The 25,122-nt window shown below is 35.5% G+C and overlaps 1 protein-coding gene across 3 annotated transcripts in view; it reads left to right on the forward strand.

The window, feature by feature from the left end:
* Window positions 1-25,122, forward strand: part of LOC133530838 (repetitive organellar protein) — a 112,576-nt gene that overhangs the window by 73,265 nt on the left and 14,189 nt on the right. For 2 of the 3 annotated variants that reach the window (XM_061868892.1, XM_061868893.1), the window contains 9 exons: window positions 2,146-2,251; window positions 3,682-3,802; window positions 4,927-5,132; window positions 5,623-6,350; window positions 6,854-7,053; window positions 9,648-9,773; window positions 11,378-12,576; window positions 13,245-13,452; window positions 23,024-23,054. In XM_061868892.1, coding sequence (XP_061724876.1) covers window positions 2,146-2,251; window positions 3,682-3,802; window positions 4,927-5,132; window positions 5,623-6,350; window positions 6,854-7,053; window positions 9,648-9,773; window positions 11,378-12,576; window positions 13,245-13,452; window positions 23,024-23,054 — 2,925 coding nt within the window. Of the gene's footprint in view, window positions 1-800; window positions 1,459-2,145; window positions 2,252-3,681; window positions 3,803-4,926; window positions 5,133-5,622; window positions 6,351-6,853; window positions 7,054-9,647; window positions 9,774-11,377; window positions 12,577-13,244; window positions 13,453-23,023; window positions 23,055-25,122 lie in introns of those variants that run through there. The other variant, XM_061868894.1, reaches the window with a different exon arrangement.

A 25,122-nucleotide genomic window follows, 5' to 3' on the forward strand; every position in this document is an offset into this window, starting at 1 on the left:
CTCATTCGGATTCGGAACAGTTTTTACTGAGAGTGCTGCTGAGTGGTGTTGTGTTGTGATTTGTAATTTTTATAAGATTATGACCAGACATAGGAATCCGTGGGGCAAAATTGTTTGACAAGTAGGGAGTTCCTGTATCGATAAACTCAACTATCGATGTTAGTTTTATATACTAGTGATCACTCAAGGGTTTGCTTGTAAAAATATATTTTATATTAAGAGTAAAAAAAATATTTAATAATAACTCAATGTACTCTTCTTCGTTTTTAAGACAAGACAAGACAATTTTATAATTTTACTCCCTTAATTTTAGACGCTTAATACCCGAAAATATGGAGCAAATTCGGGTCGTTTACTTTAACAATAGTAAATGGGACATTCACGAAGAAAAAAATTGGGATGAGTAAAATTGTAAAATTGTCTTGTCTTGTCTTAAAAACGAAGAAGAGTACATTGAGTTATTATTTAATTATTATTATTACTCTTAATAAAAACGTATCTTTACAAGCAAACCCTTGAGTGATCACTAGTATATAGAACTAGCATCGATAGTCGAGTTTATTGATACAGGAACTCCCTACTTGTCAAACAATTTTGCCCCACGGATTCTATGTCTGATTATGACATTTATGACGATCGAAATTAATCGTCAATAGACTTTTAATATCTATTCTTCTGATATATATTAACTTCCAAAAAGATATCACGCGGAAACGAAAGTGCGTGAGAACGTATCGTTTATTTCAATAATTGAAATTAGAGGAATTATTTTCGCCAATATGGAAAAAGTGCCTATATTCGGTACTATTAAAATTAATTGAGCATATCAAGTTACTGAAATTAGCACGTTTACCAACCTTTGGTCGTTAGACAACCTTTCTGTTGTCATAATCAATTAATAAGAAAATACTTTAACGAAAATTACAATCAAGATACGAAGAACACATCACTTTGGACTCCAAAATGACCGCGTCTCAAAAAAGATTGTCACAGAAGCAACTAGTGAAGCTATTCGTAAGAAATTTAAAGAAAAATACTCTAGCTTTAAAGGAGCTAAAGCTGACAATCGACAAGAAATCTGAAGTAGAGAAATTCGATAAAATAATCGATATAACGAATGCGGTAAACGACAAACTCGAAATCGTTACCAAACTACGAAACGACATCAAAATATATAAAACTATTAATACCATTTTGACGAACCATTATATAAAAGAAACTAAAGACCACGAAAACTCCATGGACGGCAAAATAATCAAGCTTGAAACTCAAATTAAAGAATCTTACGATGAATTGAAAGATATTATTTTGAAGAAGATGGCGGAAATAAAAATCGGCAATGAGAATGTGTTTATTGTTGGGAATGATATGAAGTGTAATAGTTACAATCAGTTTTATATTAGAAATGAAATTTATAATAGCATTATTAAGAAGATTGATAAATTGTTTTGCGGTATGGTAAGTAACTAATCGTTAGAATCACTAACTTTCCGCTTGATAGGTTTGTATTTTTAATTAATTCGGCTCATATTATACAAATTTGTTATATGGCATGGATATATATTTATTTTAAATAGATGTTCGTATATACTAATAGCCTTATTCATAAACGCGGTACTTTTTACATAAAGATAGTTTATTTTCCAAGTAGGCATATTACAATGAGCTTATGAACGTCAAATAGAGCTACGCCGGCTCTAACCCTACACCTCTGACCCGAGAAGATTTAAATCCCTCCTAAATTGTAGGAGGATATCCCAATCTGGGACTGGCAAGAAACTAAGTCGTGTACGAGCAGGACATCGCTATACATTCTGTTTATTTAGTCACCTGCAATAATTTACGGGATGAATATATAGGTCATACTGAGCAACTTTCACTATGGGACCAACCCAGAAATGGCGCAAAAAATATTGCCTGTTTCATATATTTTGGCTGTTTGACCGTCGAGTATCGTGCGGATTCACATCAGTGTTTTAACGACTTCGATTTATATATCCATTCCTCAAATATTCAACTAACTGGGTGCAGAATAGACAGCTTTATTTGTGGGACACATCAGAAACTCGTGTAGCCGCGAAAGATGTAGGCAACTTATTGCGTAGGCAAATTTATTCTTTCAATCACCTATATATATTGTTCCAGGCATACCAGGATAGGATAAAAGAAGAAGAGCAGAAAGAGGCAGAAACAGCACGTTTGGAAGAAATCCTCAACATGTGCGCAGAGTACGAGAGGCAGATCGCGTCAGGTAAATTACTGTTCGTTCATTGCCTTTTAATTTCAAAGAAAAGAAATAAGGTTAACATCTCTTTAGAGGCGGTCGATGAATTACTTAATTAATTTCCAAATTATAACTGAAATAGTACCTAAAAACTAAACCGCGGGATGCGGTTTAGTTTTTATTTTTATGCTAGGATGGGGAGACCCCCCTTTTTAGAAATCGATTCAATATTTATTAATTTATTTGGACCCGGGTACGTCCTTAAACTGCGGCCAAAAGAGAGGTATGGGCATTGTGAATGTAATTCGATTTGTGTAGTAAGGCACAGCACAGCGGATGTCATTCCAGATCTATAGCAGAGCCCAACTGGGGAAGTACCTCCACCTTACAGATAACCGCAGCCAAATAACATTAGACCCTACTCATAGTGTTGTGTTCCTGCCGGTGAGTAAGGTTGCCAGAGCTCAACGAGGGGGGGGGGGGGGTTAGGGTCGGCATGTAACTCCTCTGGAGGCTGCTTACCATCAGGCGGCCGTATGCTTGTTTGCCATCGACTTAGTATAAAAAAAAATATTGAAATATTAAACATAACTAATAAATTAAATTTTGGACAGACGCCCTGCTTTTGTCCTGCTGTTTAACAGTCCACTGCAGGAGGCCAAATATAAATAGTGCCCTATTGGCCACAAAATCGAGTTGATCACACCTCATGCAACGACTCACTACTTTTTTTATTAATTACGACGGATAAGTTACATACACACAAAGATGGATTGCTTAAATCATCATCATCATTCATCACCATTGTTTTAGTAAAATATGGACACCCTAATTACGAGATTCTGACCAATTTATACATTGTGTAAATTAAATGCGGGCGAATATTTAAACGGTGGTTAGCATAAGGCCCCAAGAAGTATATTGAAATAAACGTTGCTTAGAAATACAATGAAAATATCAACCATACAAAAAAATTCGGCTTATTAAAGTAACTGTCAACGCTTGTTGGCAGTTACTATTAAAAGCTCGTAATGTCATGTCATCTCTCGTATAGTAATGTTTGCAGTACATTGCTGCTCAGTAAATTTTCAAAAATTTATTCCGGGGGCATAATTAAGTGTAACTTTAAAAAACTTCTTAATTATTTTTTGTTAAGTAATAATTTTTTATTTATTTACAATAACAATATTGGATATATACAGATGATTACTATAACTAGCTTATATCTAAAATAGGCCGTTGAGGTATTGTACCAAGGATGCTGGCGGCATTTCCTCGCTGTATCGCAATACTGATACGTTGTGCGAGGAAGCCACCAGCTCTTCGGTCACCAGTTACGTCAACCAGACTTAATTAATTATTACAGGGATAAATTATATATCTGGTTTAATTTATCTCCCGTATTGGATTTACATACTGTATTTTATTTTATTTAACCCTCATATGTTTCATTTCAGGTATACCCATAACGCCTACAGAAAAACGGCCCCACAACAAAATCATCACAAATGGATCTCTACCAAGAAGCGTCGCTTTGAACAACCCTAACTTTGTACAGACCAGTGAAGGTTATTACAAGTAAGTAAATTACTTAAGTAAAAAAAAAAACATTAAATAAGTAGGAGATCCTGTAAGTAAGGCTAAGGCCCCGTAGGTACCTGTTCTTCTCACACCCACTGAGCTTAAGCGAGATGGATGTGCGTGCTCTGGACCGCGGATATTACGTTTTTAGAGTTCCGTACCCAATGGGTCAAACGGGACCCTATTACTGAGACTCCGCTGTCCGTCCGTCCGTCCGTCTGTCACCAGGATAGTTGATGAAGCGTGATAGTTAGCCAGTTGAAATTTCTACAGATTATGTATTTCTGTTGCCGCTATAACAACAAATACTAAAAACAGAATAAAATCAATATTTCTTTCCAATCTCGAGGTTCTCATCCAATCAATCCAATTAACAAGAAACAAATATATTAGTTCCCTTAAAAATAAAGTTGCGTTTTTTTAGAAGCATTTTTCATATTTTAACTTTTGTGCATAAATTGTTAACACATTTTTAAAGTGCGTTTTAGATCAATATTCGTATTTTTTGTCTATCGAGGGAAAGTAACAAAATCTGGATTCGAATCGATGAAGTCATTATAGATCAATAAGAAGTCAATTGTAGGCGCGGAAGGTAATAAAACCTTAGAAATTTAATTTTATTTAGTTTAAAAATACGTACCGACCTAAAGAGAGTATCTATATAATTTAGTGAAATACGTTACGTTTTGACGATTGGTTTGGCCTAGTACCCACTACCCAGGCAGGGTCACTACCCAGTGACCCTGCCTACGAAACCGATGGTCCCTGGTTCAAATCCTGGTAAGGGCATTTATTCGTGTGATGAGCATGGATATTTGTTCCTGACTTAGTCAATTTGTGTAATAATGTCCTGTAATATTTATTTATTTAAATACATTCTTGACAACCTTCTAATGCATAGAGCGAATACTTGTGTCAAATAAAATAATATGTGACCGCGGCCGGCAAAATGTTTCACTTTGTCGCTTGCCATAAGGACAAGATTTGCTTATATCTTTATACGAATAACCTGTTAAGGCGTCCTTATGGCAAGCGACAAAATGGGACGGTTACATATAAATGAGATGCGGTAAATTTAACTGTAAGAAAATCTGTTATATTAAATATTATCAATGTTTCAGATTCGAAACTAGTCAGAACAAGAACATGTCTCAATCCCTACCTGCCCAAAGAAACGTTTCCAGCTACGAAAACATAGAACCATTAACACCCGAAGTAACTATAGAGCATCGAGGCCGTATGGACGAGATCGGAATACCAGTGTTTGAGGACGAACTGTCCAGTCCTGTGCTCATTAGAAAGCTGGATAAGGTTAATTCGCCTATAGGTAAGTATGAAATCTACTACACAATACTGGGCTAAAGGAAATTATACAACAATGCGTTTAATTTCAAAGCCGTTGCATCGTTCAATAGAACGGTAAAGTGTCCCGACAGCATTAAGACTACTGCCACATTCTTCAAATTAAACCGTTTACCTATATGTTTATGGTTCAATTTAGTGTGCGGCGTCGCTTGGTACTTCTGACTTCTTTCAATTCGCTTTTGCGAAGATGTATTGTTTACCTTTTGCCTTGTTGCAACACATATTTGAGGTCAACTGTAGAGTTACTGTTATAATGGTAAAATACAAAGCGAGAAGGAGACGACCAATAACTTATCATGTCAATTATGTAAAACCTTGTATCGACTAACATAAGCAATTCAAACTCAATTAGAAACTATTTGAGCAGTATTTCTACAATATCAGATATATCTGACGAGTACTCTGGGTGAATTCACACATTAGTTGTTATTAAAACTTTATTAAATTTTCAGGTAGCCCATACGAAAACGTGTACTACAACCGAGGTAACCTCAAGCCAAAATCGCCTAATTCTCAAAGCCCTAGAACGAGAATAAAGACCACTTTCGCTCACAAAAATCCCATCCCATCGCCTCAATACTTCATCTTCCCTACACCACCGCCTGTTGACAACTCGAAAAAACCTAATTTTAACATCCCTAATAATACTCATAATGAAGTTAATGAAAATACAGAAAGTAAAGTAAATGACAAATTCGCTGGAATTGAAAAACAACTAAGTTTAGAAGAAGATATACCTATGATAGACGATGCTGATGTAACTAACGATATTGAACAACGACATTCAACCATAGTTACAGAAAAGGACGATATACAGCGACAAAACTCAAACAATTCTGAACCTGACGAAGTATTCGTGAATGAAAACACTTTAACAAAGAATCAAAGTTTCGACGACGTTAAAAATGAGCTAATGGCAGATATACCAGAGCTAGAAGAGTTCGAGAAAGATCTAGAACAGAATAAGAGGGAGAAGATGATACGACAAATACAGGAAGGTTTGAAACAGATAGACGTTGAAGCTGATTCTATCGACAGTAATTTGGACGTGAATATGTCGGATTTGAAAAGTAAATGTCATAATCTTAAAGAAGAGAGAAAGAAGCTAGTGACTAAGATACATGAACTGAAATGTAAGATGTCTGAAATAAGGTCACAGGAAGACGATATTTTGAGAGAGGTAAGTCACAACACTTCACGGTTTATATATTTGTATAAGCCTGTTTTATGAAAACTAGATTAGCCTATTATAAAAATAGGTATTTTGTACGATTATTATAAAGCCTTTGTGAAAAAGCATTATATGTATTAAATATTAAAAATCAAAAATCATTCATAAAACTTTACGAGCACGAATTAGTTAAATTATTTTTTATCCCTTTCGTACAAATACATAAGTCAAAATGACAGAGAAACACAAACGATTCATAGATAGTTTAGGCTTATAATGCATTTATAAATAACGCCATACTTATCTATAAACCCCTCAATGTCATTACTTAGCACAATTAATTAATTGTTAATAGTAGGTACATTATTAATATATCTATCAGGAATAAATTAACCCTTGCCAATTAACTAAATGCGTCTTGCCCAATTTAGTCAAATAATCATTAGACCGCAGGGATCGATATTATAAAACTAATTAATATATCAATATAAAACCTAATTAATTAATTTTAGCTCGAAATGGAGAAAGCCCTAATAAAAGGTGAATACGACTCAGAAATCGCCATATTGAACATAGAACAGAAGAAGAAGATGGAGCTCGCGGAAAATGCGAAAAAGATAGAGGAAGAAATAAAACAATTGAAAGAGAAGCAGGAGGCGAGACAGAAAGAGTTGAAAGAGAGGGTCGATATAGCTACTATGAAGGTTGAATGGTAAGTGTTATGTATAAGTACATTTTTGTGTAATGTGTTGACAGAAGGCGGAACAATAGTATTTTTTCTACTCGTCGACTGTAATGGTTGAATTAAGATTTCGTATACCAAACTATAGTTGGTCAAACCAATTTGTCAGTAAATAAGAACAATAAAAACTATACTCTTCCTTTTCTTTTGGATGCTAGTACTAGTGTAAGACAAAGATAGTGTGACTCCCTCTGTCTATGTTTGAAATGAGATAGCCTTTTGACAAACTATATAATTGCGTACTTTTCATGTACCTCGCACGTACGTGCTCGCTCGCTCGCTCTTTGTGGACCCGCCTATTATAGTACATTGTGCAACGAGGGGGATAAGTGAAATTTTGGATACGAGGGTGGGAATTCCCGACAGCTGCAGGCTGGAGGGAATTAAAAACCCGAGTTTGCAATATTCTTACCCCCGGAGTTACACACAATATTTTTCATCATACTTGTGAAAAAAACTAAATTTTAAGCGAAATAATTCTTAAATACGGTGACATATCATACATTCGTCCGCCATTTTGTATTTTCTTGACAGGTAAGGTATCGAAGGCACAGACCCATTCGGCATTCAGCCACGATTGGAAATTATGTAAAAATATTTTAAATTGCGGCTGTTAAATTAATCGAATTAAATAATTTTATACATAAACAAAAATATTAAATTATAAACGTCATTATTTTAAAAGTAAACTTATAATTCGTATGAATTAGTAACAGAATTAAAAGAAAAAGCTATAACTCCCTAGGAAGTTATAGCTTTTTTTTTCACAATCCATAACTCCCCCGGGAACAATATAGGCCTTTGTCCTTCAGTACACCTGCATGAAATAAGATCTTTTTCGAGCAAGTGTGATGAAAAATAGTGAAAATTGGTAAGTATCTAAGTAGGCATAAACGCGCGAGCCCCCGCCGTCCGCCCGTCCCCCTTTCTATGGGAGCGCGGCGGCACGTGATTAGTCAATTTTTTTATAAGCGACTACAACGTATCGAAAGAGATTATATAGTTGAGTTGGAAGCCCATACATGAAAGTACGCAATTACAGTTTGGTATACGAAATCATAATTCAACCATTACAGTCGACGAGTAGAAAAAACAACGGGTTGCACTCTGTGAGTGCCGGCAGAAAACTTGAAAATTCACGTTGTGCATTTTTGAAATTTTGCAATGGTTAGGGAATAATTTTGCACAAATTGCTTTAATTATCAGAATAAAAGTACTATCATCATATCATTTATTGAATGCCAACCACGGTATTACAAGGTATTCACATATAGTAACATTATGAAGTACAGCATTATCATTGGTCATTTATGTGGTAAAATACAATATTCATTTATTGCGGTCTCCTGGCTTCAATGAAATTGTAATAGTTTTTCGATCAGGTCACGTGTCCGTCCTACGAATTTTCAATCTGACGAATCTGTCGGTCACGTGACCTGTCGCGAGTTTAACATTTTTTCCCCATCACAAAAAGTGCACAGCGCCGCTAGAAGTTTTCACTTCAAAAACTTATTTAGAATTGACCCAATCATATGCAAATAATGTTACTTAAGTATAATATATACGGCTACGTTAATTTAATTATGTATTTCATATAATTATAATTGGCTACTTGACAGTTTTTTTGTAAATAATGTCAAACGATCTTGATTTTCCCGAGGATCAAATGTCTATATAGGACTCATGGCATTTAAGCAACAAAAAGGTCAGAAATGAGAGTTAAAGTCTGATGCTCGCACTCGACGATTGAAACGCCTCTAACAAAATGATAATGTGATGTGACGTCACATCACATAAGTCTGTGCTAAATGTATGGAAGATCAAGGAAATTGCCATTTTGACCCTGAAATATTGCGTTTATGTGTATAGTTGTCATACAATTTATTTTTCAATAAAATGTAAGGAATCGAATGGTACCATTTTCTTTTCTATATTTGAAAGACAAAATAGTTTTTTTTTTAGACTTTGGACCCTTGTATTTTTTTATGATCTTATTATATATTTTTAAATTCCACTTTTTTTATAATATATGGCTCATTTTCTATCAATTCAACTAAATTTTGTTATAATATTCAAAATGTGTCAAGTACCCAATTATTAAATAAGAAATAGCCCTAAGTCGTGGTCGCTCGGTAGAGTACCCAGAAAGGCCGACTGCATTGGCCCGTCTTACCTACTTACCTTTATTTCTTTATATCAATAAATAATATAATTCAGTTATATCAAATAAAGTATTACGAACGTAAGTTATAAGTTGTTTTGCGTGTCGTGTCAGTGATGTCATGATGTGTTATATTACCTTTATTAGGTATGATTTTATATATTGCTAAAACATAAGCGAACCGTGTTGAAGAAATTGTACTTACTTGGTTAAATGTTTTTATTTTAATAACAAACAAAGTTTAGTAAATGTGACCGCAGACGGCAAAACGTCCCACTTTGTCTCTTGTATAAAGATTACAAGCAAATCTCGTCCTTATGGCAAGTGACGAAGTGGGACGTTTTGTCGGCCGCAGTCACAAATGGCTAGCGAAAAGGTTTGTTACATAAATATATTTTTATAGGATTAAGAAGGATCTGGACAACGGAGCGACGGTTGAAGAGCTTCAGAACGCGCAGGATATTTTAGATAACGAGACCAAGATATTCGAAGACCTGGAATTCCAGCATTTGGAGGAGGAGTCTGAATTGTAAGTGAACTGTCAAGTTCTAGTTCCGAAACTAGTGCGCCGTTGACAGTGTTATCCATGTATTTCGAATAGGTTATCCGAGATTCAATTTAAAACTTGTAAGCAATGAGCGGAATTCTTCATAGCAAAAATCAAACTGTCAGAGGGATTGACCTAACTGTTTTATCGACTTATCGATGTTACGGAATAATATCGCATTAGGTATCCATAATCAACTTAAAAGATTATTCTGTAACATTTGACCTCTTTGATAAGCAATTTGCATCTCTGCATGTATTAAAGTAAATCATGTCAGCGTCACATATGTCATTTATGTCACTTGAGTTTTCATGAGTGATTTCCGTGCCGTGTTACTAAAATGGTTAATCCTAAAAGAAAACAATAAAAAAATGGATACAGAAAGATTCTTATTTCAGTTTCAAAGAAGATTCTTCCACAATATATTGCTCTAAATGTTACGTTCATTTACATCATAAAAGTATTTTCTGTTTTATTCTTTACTATTATACCAAAATATAGTGGCGGTCAGCTAATTAGGGACACCTGTGTTTCGTTAAGTGACAAATATTTATCGATAAGTCGATAAAACAGTTAGGTCAATCCCTCTGACAGTTTGATTTTTGCTATGAAGAATTCCGCTCATTGCTTGTAAGTGTGCCGTGGACTGGAAAATATTGGGACGCTCACACTCCGGAGCGTCGCTCACACACTGATAACCGGCTTAGTTGCGAACTTCAACCTTATTCCATAGCAATAGTGGTGATAAATAGAGTGCCATTTATTGGAAATGCGGTGTGGATCCTCAAAAGTTGTCTTAACGAGCCTAAGCCTACAACTTTGTATACACGGTGTTTTTTCAAGTCCGTTAATTTCAAGGGTGCATTCCTCAGCTTAAATCCTTCTCCATTTTGGAGATAATCAATGATTTCTTTTTATCTGTTAAGGCCCCTACGAGCGTGTACACTTGTAGCGTGTTAGGGCATGTATACATATTGATTAGTGTTTAGTATGAGTTTACAACAACGTTATTAATTACATTAAAAAATGAAAATTAAATATGCCATTTAGTTTTCTTATATGTACTGAGCGATACCCCGAAATTAACGGAGTGAAAAAAAAAACACCGTGTATATCTTATACGGGTCTAACGATTTCGATGAAATTTGCTTATGATTGATTGATTATGGGGGTTTTCGGGGGCGAAAAATCGATCTAGATGGGTTTAATATCTGGGAAAACGCGCATGTTTGAGTTTATGTTCTCCGAGCTATTTTTAGTAAGATTAGTACGTCCGCTTACGTCGCGAACGTCGGTCGTAAGCTTGTTAGCCTCTGCATTAGTATAAAAAAGTAATTTATTTAGAGCCTCTGAATGTAATATTAAATTATGAATATTTGTAATTTTTAAACATTTCAAGATAAAGACAGTTTATTTTTTTGCACTGTAGAAATACAATTTACTTGAAAACTAACCTTTAATTCGTTTTAGCAAACATTGAGCCAGATCTCAATCTGGCTTAATATTTGCTAAAACTTCGTTTTTATTCCATATAGCGTTTTGCCAAATATCTTTCTACTAATCTTAATCATTATATTTTGTTACAGACTAGCAAACCGAGAGGACTTACAAAACGAAATAATTCAACTGACAAAGAAAATAGAAGCGCAAAAAACAAGAATACTAACACTCAAATCCGAAGCCAATAGTAATCTTACTTCGGCTTTAGATGAAACTAAAATACTACAAGCAGAGTATGTAAGACTACTCAATGAAGTTGAAGGTCTGACTGGTAAGGTACAAACTGTAGAAAAAGAATTGAAACCTATTGTAGCTAAATTAAATGAGCTAGAAAGAACACAATCACCAGATAGCGCTTTTTATACAGACCAAACCAGAGCTAAATCAGGAGAATTCGGTTATTCTCCTCAAAGCAGTGACAGTGACGATCTAGACGTGAAAGTCACACAATTCGAAGAACACACTAACCAACTAAAAGATAAATTTAACTCTATCGATCAAATGTCACAATCCATGATTGTAGACATCGAACGACGAGTTTGCGACGTCGCAGATGACGATAACGAAAGTCCGTCTAAGTCTTCAACTTCTAAAGAGAAGAAAGGATTTTGGGAACGGAATTTCGATTCATTAAAAAGAAAGAGTAAAGACAAAAAGAAAGAAAAGGTCGACATTATGTCGCAGAGTTTGAATGAGAACATGTTTTACAATAATGATACTATTGAAAATGATGTTTCTTTAGATAGGTTTAATAGCTTGAGACATTCCAAAGGTAAAAACAAAAACGGTCCTGTCAAAAGTGCATCGTCATCTAAAATCCCGACGTTTGCAGCTTTGGGTAAAATTATTAAAAAAGACTCTTTCGGGAAGAAAACTAAAGACGTAAAAGTAGAAATAAAAGACGAAGAACCAAAAAATAGATACGTTAAAAACGCGAAAGCTAGTTTTGATAATAAATACGTGAAAGCAAAATCGTTATCGCCTGATAAATTAATGAAAGAAGATGATATAAAAGAGGAAGATGAAGATCAGAAGCCATTTGAAGATAGAAATAATAAAGTTTTCCATAGAAAGAGTTGTGGAGATGAACCTAATGTTAGAGAGTTTAATAGAATATCAGATTCAGGGAAGATCCCGTCGCAAGATGATATAGATAGGATATCGAAGGTTACGATGGATGCTCCTATATTGTCGAGTGATACGGACATGAACTCTTTGGGGAAGAGAACTTTAGATAGCTTGATGGAGATCGAGAGGAAGAGAATGGAGATGCTAGAAGAGCAAGGTATGTCGTAATCGCTTTTTTAATGTTTTTTTTTCGATTGTTCTAGAGATAACAACTATAAACTTTCTCGAATGGAAGAGCAAAATAAAAGTGTGATTTAGTATACGAGTATGCGATGTTATTATCATTACTTTACTTGGACAACTAGGTTGCTGGTTTTCTAATGAAGGAGCATTTCATGAAATTGTCTACCACTGTTCCATACAAAAGCGAATTTTCTGAAGATCTGCGTCTAGTCAGCGCTATGGAAAATGGCGTCGCTGCGCAGTTACGCCCACATTGCGCCGAGCAGCCAGAGTTGACTAGACGACCCTCGGGAGTCGCTAATGTGTGTGTGGGGGGGGGGGGGGGGGGCTTGTAGGAGTTTTTATTTTCTGTCACAATGTATGTAAAAAAATGCTCAGTAAAGTAATCATCAACTTGAAACGTTGAAGTGCACCTAATACGAAATGAAATACGTTTGTACAAGACAACTTATGGAATGCTCCTAAAACAAAATAAAATAATACCCTCACATTGGCTCGAGTCACTGTGACAATCATTTTATAACACGATTTATAGTAGAATATAATAGAATATGAACTTCATTCATATTGTGGCCAAGCAATTCTGCAGCGTAAGTTGTATGTTTATTTTAAACGTAAGTAAATATCAATTATTTTCCACAGGTTGCCAAGTAATAGAGAACGAGCGAGAGAAGATATCAGAACTGAAACGGCGAGTGCAAGACGAGACGAAGAAGCTATGGGACCAGCGCACGCGCAACGAGCAGTCCAAGTCTTTTGACAACGACTGTCAAGGCATCGAGGTCGACAAGACTTACGTTGACAGTCTTGTGGATGATAGTATGAATATGAGCAACGTCTATGATGAAAGGTAAGTCATTTACACTACAATAGTGTTTTATACAATGGTGATATAATAGAGAGCTTTTCAGTCGAGTACCGTGTTTAGGCAACGAAGCTTGCTGAGTTGCCTAAGTGAGGTACGAGATTGAAAAGCTTGATTATATCTCTATTGTATACAATACTTTTTCTACGAGTCATCTAAAATAATGCTTTTTTTACTATAAAACCTAAATAATTAATGAAAATTGTATCTCAGTAGACAAACGCGCGACACCCGCCCCGCGCCCAGCGCCTCTTTAATCTTTTTCTATGGGAGCGCAACGGCACGTGATTGGTCATTTTTTTTACAGTTGATTACAGCGTATCGAAATGAATCTTATGGTTGAGTGACAGCCCATACATGAAAAGTACGTTATTATAGTTTGGTATACGAAATCTTAATTCAACCATTACAGTCGACGAGTAGAAAAAATAAATAATGTTACAATGCACCTACAATCAACCTTATACAGACAATATAAGTAAAAGATTGTACGCGATTAGAGGTTAAATATCGTCCAGTCTTATCCTTATCGATAAATAACAATAAAAGGTGTGCGTGCTTGCTCCTTACGAACGATTATAAAATAAAATACATTATAACACACATTATAAAATATAAATACATACATTAATACATCATACAATTTTAGGTCGAAACTCCGCAAATTGATCATAATAATATATTCGATAAGTACAGTCATAATTGATAATAACTGTTAATTGTTGACATTGAATAAATAGTTTCCACGCAGCTGATGCTAGGGGATGCGCAAGATAAGTTGCGCACAAAACATAACGTTACGTAAGGTTTGATTTTATTTCCTTTATACATGTATGAAAATCGTAAGTAAACTCCAATAAACTCCGACAAAAAAAAACATTTGGATATCAGGCGCCCGATTTTTCGTCAAAAAGTCCACTATTTAGTCTATCCTTTTGATCTAACATATTTTCAATTTCATTAATATCTATGGACCGCCACGCCATCGCCGTTAATTTGAAAATTAGTATAGGGACCGTGCGCGTTGGAGGGTCTGCCATCTTGTGGCCTGAATCGGAACCAAAACATGTACATTTACACGTCACGTGTTTTCTTGTGCATAGTAGGTTCTGCCATCTTGTGGGCTACATCAGAACAATAAACATCACATTTACGCCTCGCGTCAAAAATCTGACGGCTCCTGTGCTGCCTCCTACAGTTCATGCACGCTCCCTATATCGGCACTATACTTACTCAACCTCGTATCTATATATTATATACGTATATTATATGTGAGTTTGAGTAAGTATATAGTAGTAACAACGATATATGTCCCTGTATGGTGTCTATTTTGTGGTAACCGAAGGCCAAGATAACAATCGTAAATCGACAAACGCAAACGAAAAGACAGATGCTACGAAAAGTCACGTCACTATTTTCATTCATTTGTTAAGTTTCGATTATCTTTTTTATATCTAAGTGCTTGAAAATGCTTAAATAGTATGTTATACAATCGTGATATAATAGAGAGCTTTTCGAAGCTTGCTGAGTTGCCTAAGTAAGGTATGATATTGAAAAGCTTGATTATATCACTATTGTATATAATACTTTTTCTACGAGTCATATAAAATAATACTTTTTTTACTACAAAACGTAATAATAATAATACTTTTTTACTACAAAACCAAAATAATTAATGAAAATTGGTAAGTATTTCAGTAGACAAAAACGCGCGACTAGTCGCCCGTTTAGTCTTTTCTATGAGAGCACGGCGGCACGTGATTGGTCATTTTTTTATAGTTGAGTACAGCGTATCGAAATGAATATTATAATCGAGTTGAGAGCCCATACATGAAAAGTACGCAATTATAGTTAGGTATACGAAATCTTAATTTAACCATTACAGTCGAGTCGACGAGCAGGAAAAAACTTTTTGAAGAAAATATATCATCGTATCTAGAACTTCTTTGTCTTATGCTTCATTATTTCCATTACTCGCGAATCGATACAGCACACCTAACCCGGTCACAAAGCATATCGCCCTGATAAGATAATGGTCAGTCGCTTCGCGCATAGCACTCGTGACAAACGTGTATACAACGTGACAAGTCTTTATCGACTCTATTACCTTTGTGAAATGGTTCAAAGTTAAATAATAAGCAATAGTGCTGGTGCATTTTAAATAAGTGACGATTGTTTTTTTTAATCACTTCTATTTGTTGTACGACAGTGAAATAATCTTATAAACGTATTTTCGTGTTGCGAATATAGTAGTGATCTATAGAAATGTAATGTGCATATTTGTTTTGCGCCATTTTAACTGTACGTGGAAGTGCTGAATCTTCTAACCTGTTAGTCATTATGTACCTACTGCAAAACTTGTTGCTTAATGCTGTCAACCAAAAATGTACCTATAAGGTACAGTCACGTCTGAAAATGTCGGTACGTAAAATATGCCAAAAATATGTATACACTACCTTAATATATGAGCAATAAAGTCGTGTATACATATTTTTGTCACTTTTTTCGTATCGATATTTTCAGACGTGACCGTACAAGAGTTTCAAAATAATCCTGTCTCATATTGTAGGCGGTGTTTTCAATGGAAATCACTAGGTACACACTAAATCTGAAACTATGTGGAAAATACTTATCTATTTGAGCTTTTTTTTTTAATTTAACGTATTTATGTACAATAACAATATACAGAAACACCAATGTACAGTAACAATCAAGTATGTATGTATCAGTAACACTAGTAACAGTCAATGTGCAATATACAGTAACAATAATGGATATATACAGAGGATTATTATAACTAGTTTAAATCTACCTTAAGGCATTGTACCAAGGATGCTGGCAGCATTTCCTCGTTGTATCGCAATAGTGATACGTTGTGTGAAGAAGCCGCCAGCTCGGTTATCAGTTACGTCAACCAGACGCTTCGCGATTTAGCAAAAAAATATATTGAGGACCTGATTGTTCCTGGTTTGATCCTGGTTGATCCTGATTGATCCTGGTTTTTTAGATTTTTTTAACTCGGAATCGCTAGCATATTTTAATCTTGATGATAAATAAATGACCCAAAAATTTGTATGGAAATGTATGTATATACTTTATTGTACATAGAAATAAATACAACAAAGGCGAACTTATCCCTGTATGGGATCTCTTCCAGTTAACCTTTGAGGAAATTGTGGTTTCCACTAGGCCACGAACATACAAGTTAATTTTTTTCCCACACTAAATCGTGACGTAATGGAACGGACATTATGGGACATTTTTTTGAAATGTAAGGACGGAGAATGCTAACGATTCTGAGTAGAATGAGCACAAAAACATCCAGATTTCTAAGAATCAGGTTTTCAAAATATATTGTATAAAACGGCCATTTACGGTATTATTATATTCATTATTATAACGCTTCGGTTCTTCGTATGAAACTGCTGCATTTTAGTCTTACATGTTACTTGAAACCAAACTTATGTTATATGGTTGATAGATATAGAGTGATTTGAGGCATTAAGTCCGCCTTGTACCTTTTGTTTTGTGCAATAAAGTTAAACAAATACATATATATGTAAATAAACATGTGCTCAAATGAGTGTGATCATCAAAAACGTACACAAAGTAACTACCTAATCTCTTGCTTTTTGACCATTTGAAATGCTTCTAAGACAATTTTCAGAACGTTCAAAGTCTACGAAACTTCTAGTCTAGTTGACATCACGATAGGATTCCTGAACGACTCACAATTGGGCATATTACGTCCAATTAAAGTGATTGTGCACGCTGGCTCACAGATAACTATACTAGTTTCAACCCTATGTAGTTGAGATAGAGTTAAAAAACGCATAACTTTGGTATGCCTACATCTCCACGTATTAACTGAATGGAATGATAGCGCATATTTAAAAAAAGAAGTCATGAACTATGAACTTCATTATCTATTAATTTTCACATGGCATTCGATATTGTAGAATAAAGCTTGTATGTATATCACTAAAAGCCCCGCCGCGTCTGTCTGTCTGTACTGTGTGTTTGTATGTTCGCGATGAACTTAAAAACCGGACAAGTACGAGTCGGACTCGCCCACCGAGGGTTCCGTACTTTTTAATATTTGTTGGCGGCAACAGAAATACATCATCTGTGAAAATTTCAACTTCTAGCTATCACGGTTCATGAGATACAGCCTGGTGACAGACGCACGGACGGACAGCGGAGTCTTAGTAATAGGGTTCCGTTTTACACTTTGGGTACGGAACCCTAAAACCTACTGAACACATTTTCATGCTGTTTTCACCCATTAGTGATTGGCTATATAGAGCTATATAAGCGCTGGTGGCCTAGCGGTAAGAGCGTGCGACTTGCAATCCGGAGGTCGCGGGTTCAAACCCTGGCTCGTACCAATGAGTTTTTCGGAACTTACGTACGAAATATCATTTGATATTTACCAGTCGCTTTTCGGTGAAGGAAAACATCGTGAGGAAACCGGACTAATCCCAACAAGGCCTAGTTTACCCCTCTGGGTTGGAAGGTCAAATGGCAGTCGCTTTCGTAAAAACTAGTGCCTACGCCAAATCTTGGGATTAGTTGTCAAGCGGACCCCAGGCTCCCATGAGCCGTGGCAAAATGCCGGGATAACGCGAGGAAGAAGAGTGATTGGCTATATAGAGTCCGTTGGCTCGTTGGGTGGACGACATTCGGAATATTGCGGGTCACTTCTGGATGAGATTAGCTCAGGACCGGGATAAGTGGCGTACTGGAAGAGAGGCCTATACTCAGCAGTGGGCGATAAAGGGTTGATATAATAGAGTGATTCTTGAGAAAGGTTTAGGTGAGGTTTTGTGTACATCCGTGCGAAGCCGAGGTTGCTAGTTGTGCCTATGTCTAAATCGCGTTAGTCTTATTTTATAAAAGAGAATTTGTACCTACCTACGCAAATAATGAAATACTTAACAACTTATTTATCTTATTGATCTCTGATGCCCTGATGATAGAGATGTTCAGATATTTATAACGATGAAGATGTATCTAATAACGACTTTACATATTAATCAAATTGCGTTTCAGACACACAGTACCGCTTACTGTGGGACTTAGTCAATGTGTGTAATATTGTCCTATAATATTTATTTATTTATTTATTTTATTTATAGTAATTAAGAATTACTTTAAATTTTACTATTGACCTGGAGGCGTATTCTCCTTGTAAAAACATATTATGAATTTGATCTGGAATTGTTATGAATTTGATCTACCAGTGTTAAAAGTGACGTTACTGGAGGAAGAAAACTATTTTCTGGTTGAATGAAACGACAGTTGTGACACTGACAGATCATATCCATAACAAAATCATAAAATCATAACCTGTTATTATAATCAGAATACGCCTTTGGTGGATTTAACAACTGGAGCCGCCTTTAATAGCTTACCCCTCTATCGAAAACCTCGGCCAATGGTCATATGTATTGTATGGACTGATGTCCAGTCGACGTGCTCCTCCCCCCGCAAAAATCGGTAGACTGTTTTGTACAGAAAATTACAGACAAAGCATCTCCAGTTGTTAAATCCTCCAAGCTCTTTTGAAGATTGGAATTGAACGAAGAAACGACAAAATTATTCACGTCATTGTTACTGATATCCAGGACTGCATATGACTGATAATCAGGAAATGCGTTGCGTCCATACGTGGCGATAGATTGAGTAATATATGAACGCGGCACGGCGCGGAACGGTGACATATTAATACGGTCACGGAACGGATTTGGGTCGACCTTACTTGGTGACCAACTGTACAGGCTGTTGTGTTTCTTGCTTCGATCATAAGGAAATCAGTAAGCTTAGAGTCAGAGAGAGAGAGAGAGAGATAGAGAGATAGAGAGAGAGAGAGGGATTATTACAACCGAATAAAAGAAAAGGTTCAGGTAATACCAGAAGGTTAAGGAGATGGCAGAGGACCGGACGAGTTGGAGATTGCTCCACTGACAAGAGGGCTTACCGCGAACCACGTTCGACGTGTTGCCTCCCTGTCACACTTACGTACGAATTAAAAAGTGCGACAGAGAGGTAACACGTCGACCGTGGTTCGCGGTAGGCCCTCAGGGCACAGCTCTTAAATATAAAGAAGAAGAGAGAGTAGTCACTCCATACATAGATAAAAACCCATTTATACTAAGTTTTCAACGAGCTTTGTAATAAGATTTAAGTTTAATAAGTATTAACTTTGACGCAAGTTTTAAACTTATTAATAATACTTACGTTTTTACCATACCTCCTATACAAATTACTATTTATTAAGTAAGGAAACTGATGTATGGCGTGAGCACTTTTAAGTTTACTTATTTCTTTATGCTTCAATTAAACAAATAAGCAGTAAGAAGATTACGCTGTAGTTTTTTTAAATGACATTTTGTTACTGCTTGGTATTTAAATTAAGATAACAAAACTGTACAAAGTTTATCAAAGACAATTACGTTTTTATAAAATGCTTTAATTGAAGAAGATGACAAGAATAAAGCAGATCCCGCCATCAGATCAGCAGTTAATAACTTACAACTTTCAGTTTGCAGTCTATTACTCGTCGAAAATAATTTTGTCTCATAGTGAATTTACGTAACATATTGTCTACAATATGGCTGTATGTTTTTATAATCGGCCTACCGTAAAGTAAGAGAGCCTACTGAGATTTAAGTATGAGTAAAATTAAAAACAATGAATTGTCGATCATCCTGTACAGCCAGTGTCACTGCATTCATAAACATCCTCGATACCAATTGAGAACACAGATGTTTTCACACTCCGTGTACATGGTGTAGTCATAATAGCTTACACTATATTTATGTCTTCTTCAATCCTTACGAAAGTGATTGTGTGTGTGATACCTACGGAATGGAACACTATTTGAGGTTTTGAGTTAAATCGCAGACGGACAGATCACGGACGGATGAATGGACGGACGGACAGCGTAAGCTTAGTGATAGGGTTCCGATTTTTACCCTTCGGGTACATATTTAACTATAAAAGTATATATGTAAATATGTGTGATAATAGATAAAATTACTTATTTCAAGTGATCTCTATGCGATTTTATTACATCAAGTGGCCTGGTTCATGTATTTTTAATAAGTTCGTCTTTGGTATGAAAAATACTCTTTGAGTTTTTGAGTTAGATCGCAGACGGACAAACACAGACAGACGGATGAATGGTCAGACGGACAGCGTAAGCTTAGTGATAGGGTTCCGATGGTTACCCTTCGGGTACCTAACTATAAAAGTGTGTTATAACATACCTACTTGTCTTAAGAGTGGTCTCTATGCGATTTTATTACGTCAAGTGGCCTGTAGGGCTAAGATCGTCGGTTTTTTATCATCTGTCATCATGTATGTCACGTTCCAACAACTATGTAAGGTCGAAAGTGACGCGTGATATGACGCGTGATAAGAAAGCGACCATGATACCGCCGCTGTAGGGCTAAGATGGTCGGCTCTTTATCACTTGTCACCATGCCTGTCACGCTCTAACAAATATGTGAGTGCGAAAGTGACGGGCATAGTGACAAGTGATAAAAATTGAACCTTGCTGCTAACGCTGGTTAATGTATTTTTAATAACTTTGTCATTAAAAATCATTGCTGTGAATAATTATGAAATTGCTTTTATAAGGTGAGGGAGGGGGGGGGGGGGGGGAGAGGTGAAGTGCGCCTGCGCCTACCTTGAATATATCAAAAACTGCTTATAGACTACTTTACTAGTACTTAACTAGTAGCTTTATTAGTAGTAGTATTACTAGTAATATTACTAGTTTTCTATAAGCAGTTTTCGATATACTAAAGGTAAGCGCACTTAGACGGCATGGCGCACTTCGCCCCTCATCTTATACTCACTTAAGTCGTTAAAAAATCACGCGCAATATTATCAAACAAACAGCCAAAGTCGTAGCCACTAACAAACATCATCGTGAACATTGACGACAGTCAGCTGGCTATTTATAAACCTTATTGCTACGATATAACGTCTAATTTGCCAGTTGAGCGTGTTGATTACATCGATGACCGAAAGTGTAATGGGTCGTGAAATCGATTCTCAGCAAACATCTTGAGTACTAGTTTCATATTCATTACTTTCGTAACCGCTGGCGAAGCATATTTTAGTTAAACTATTACGCATAAAATAGTGTGTCAGTCCAAAAGGACTTAATCCAAAGAAAGCCAGGCAGCATTCATTGATACTTGTTTACTTGTAATGTTAACAAATGTCATAAAATTACCTCAATAAAATAAGTAATAGTTGTAGAGAATTTTAATAAAACGTGTACCTAGAAGTGAGAATGAGATAAATATTTGCTATTTAAAATTTCGACACGTCTAAATCTTATTCGATAGTTTCACCCACGACTTTATAATTTAATATAAAGTCGCATAAATAATTACGTTTAAAATTCACAGAAAGAGTAAAATGAACACTTACATTGGTTATAGTCAGGCCTGTTAGGCCATCCTTGGTACAATGCCTGAAGGGCATATTTTAGATTTAAGCTAGTTAGTAATACTTCTGTATATATCTATTATGTTATCCTTACATCTATGAGTTTAATACCAGGCAAGGCACATTGGAGCATAACATGACATTTATTCTTTATTTATATTGTCAAAAGCATTCCCTGAATGATTCACCAAGTTTTTCCTCTAATCTCAGTTAAGTTAAACAACTAGGGAGAACATTTACATACGAATTACTTTAAAAACCAACAATGTCGAAAACGAAGCACAAATCTACCAAGTTCATTTGCTGGTGAGTATCATCACATAAATCAACTAAGGCAAAACACAATTCTCTACGATGTTATCAAAGATAATTGATTGTAAAGTCTAAGAAAAAAACGTGCCCCTTAATTTGACATCGATAATAGATGGCGCTGTACTGCGCGATAGTTTTAACGGTTAGGTATTGAATTTTCAAACGTCAACTTTTAACAATCAAAGTTGCCGCAAAATGTATGGAGCTGTACAGCGCCATATTGTTTACCTGTCAAATTCAAAGCACGAAATTGTCTTAGATTTTACAAATCAATCAATGGATCTTTGATATTATACAATTATGTTCAAAATAACATTTAGCGATTTGTTTTCTTGAAAATATTTATGATGTCAGGTGGTCAGATCTTAAAATTATGGTTTTGATCGCTATTGTCAAGTAGCAGTACTGATAATTCCGCTACTTGACGCTAGATGTCGACTAATAAGCGTTTTGGTAACAAAACTGATGTACCTATGGAGTGATCACTCTATGATTTCTTATTTCTCTAGGGTTTTAATAATACTTATCGAAATATTCTTACTTTTCTAGTTGAATAAGTTTTCTAGTTGACTCAATTTCTAAGCTACGCATTTCAAGCTTCATGTTCATAAAAAAAATAGGTATACAATGTTACCGTATTGTTATCACACACAATATATATAAATTCCGCCATCTATGCATTATTTTTTATTTTGCGCAATAAAGTTTAAATAAATATAGTAATAGACAATTGCATAAGTTTGTACTGGAGTGCTAACTTTTTATTTTTTTGTTACAGTTCCGGATTCATGTCCTCGTCAATTGAAGAGGTAAGTTTAGATTTTATTTATTAAGCTAATCATACCTGTTAAACGCGCAAATTATTTCAGTGGGTTCAAAAGTGAATAGCCTAATAAAAAAAAAACAATTTGATCAGTACGCACTTTACAATGGAAGATGATTATGTTATTTAACATTTTTAATTTTGTAGTTGTTTCTGTCACTGCTATTATATATACAGCTATAAATTATCCCTTAACGCATAACACACATAATTTTCCACCACTAAATATCTATCAAAACAATTTTCCCGTTAACGCCAGATATATATAGACAACAAAGCGTAGTTATTTTCTGCGTCACACGGCGAAATAGACTCGCCACTCGTTCGCTATTAAAAATTACATAAATACGCATCTTAGCAAATCGTAGTCGCCCACACGGTCAAATGGTTTAAAAATAGGATACATGGGTTTAAAATTACTTTGGTATTTTGACCCTGGCCTCTGGGAAAATAATCGAAACACGTCGAAAGAGTGGGGAATTATGTAAGGACAATGTGACCGTTATAACTCTCGTATTTGTATACGTACTTGGCTCAGACACAGTCCGAAGGGAAGAACTTCGCTGCTTCTGCTCTGCTGACCTTCTGTAAGTGGGGTATGTGCACACTTGTAGACGGTCTTACCTTATAGACGTTCTTCTCAACATTGACATTAGTAGGTAAGGTAAAAAATTGCTAATTGGATTATTTTAACGATATACCGATTATTTCACACATAATACCGTCTACAGAATACACTCAGTAGTTTCAGTAAAAGCCTTTTGCCGCAGCCATTAAGGGGCCCACTGATTAACAGTCCGCCGGACGGTAGTTTAATCAGTGGCCCCCTTTCGCAAATAATAAAATCAGGCGTTACTTATGAAAAAAAAAAATTGCTTTGCTGATCCGCGCAATAAATAACATGCTATTAATCGTGCTAAACCTTTATACTTTGCGTTTTTTTTTTCATATAGTTAATGTTAATTGCAAAAAATACGCAAATAATTATATATCAAACCTCACTCTCTACGAGGCAAACATCAGGAGTTGCTGGAGACGGTCTGGCATCAAATTATGTGAAGTTAGTAAGTACGGCCAAGAAATGCATTGATAAATTCGACCTTAACACAATGAGGCGTATTTAACTAAAATTGAAAAGAATTCAATTCTTCAAAGACGCTTTGGTTTTAGTGCATCTAAATATCATAACGCCATTGTATTTCTATGTCTTAAATTTCAAAACAACTTAGTCCCAGAATGCCTTAATGTCAAATTGTGTCCTTTTTAAAATGGCCAAATGTCATAACGACTTTTATTCATATCGTCCAAGTCTCAAAATACCTAAATGTCAAAAAGTATCTTTCGCCAAATGCCGAATTTCCGACGGACTTCTTTTTTTAAATATATTATGTTTTGCTATATCTAAAATCCATTTTTAAATCCTTTACAGTATTAACAATATTATTTTAACGATCTGCTGGAATTAAAGATGATAATATTGGATACAATAGTACTCATTAATGCAGGTAATTTGATATTTAGGTGTTATGTTATGACACCACGTCCATTTTGAAAATGTGGTGTTTGAGAAAAAAATTAGGCATTCTGAGATTCAGGCATTTTAATACTATTCCGTTTCGAGATCCAGAAATTTTGGTAAATGGGTAAAATTAAATTGAGGTGCAATAAAAAAAAATCCAATGCAAAAAAAAAGCAATGAAACCAAAGCAGATTCAGAAAGGAAACGCACTGTATGAGTGTATGTAGTTACCAGCAGAATATAAAAACAAATTGTACCAGTTAATACAAGGTTCTCAAACCAAGACATGAACATGAAGATTTATACATTTCCTATTCGAATCCTGTTTTTATTTTCGGCAGTGCGACATGTTGGATGCATTTGTATCCGGCGCACACGGGACGCATTCGTTTTACTACACGATTTGTCTATTCTCGTACTTAAATCGACGGCACAGGAAGTGAGTGTAGGACTATACCCCTAGTGTAAATAAATTCGATTTTGAAACGTGACGTACGCGTTTGCGTTTAGTCTCATTTTGTATTGGATTTAGAAA

This window comes from Cydia pomonella, chromosome 24 (assembly GCF_033807575.1).
Source record: "Cydia pomonella isolate Wapato2018A chromosome 24, ilCydPomo1, whole genome shotgun sequence".
Taxonomy (NCBI): domain Eukaryota; kingdom Metazoa; phylum Arthropoda; class Insecta; order Lepidoptera; family Tortricidae; genus Cydia; species Cydia pomonella.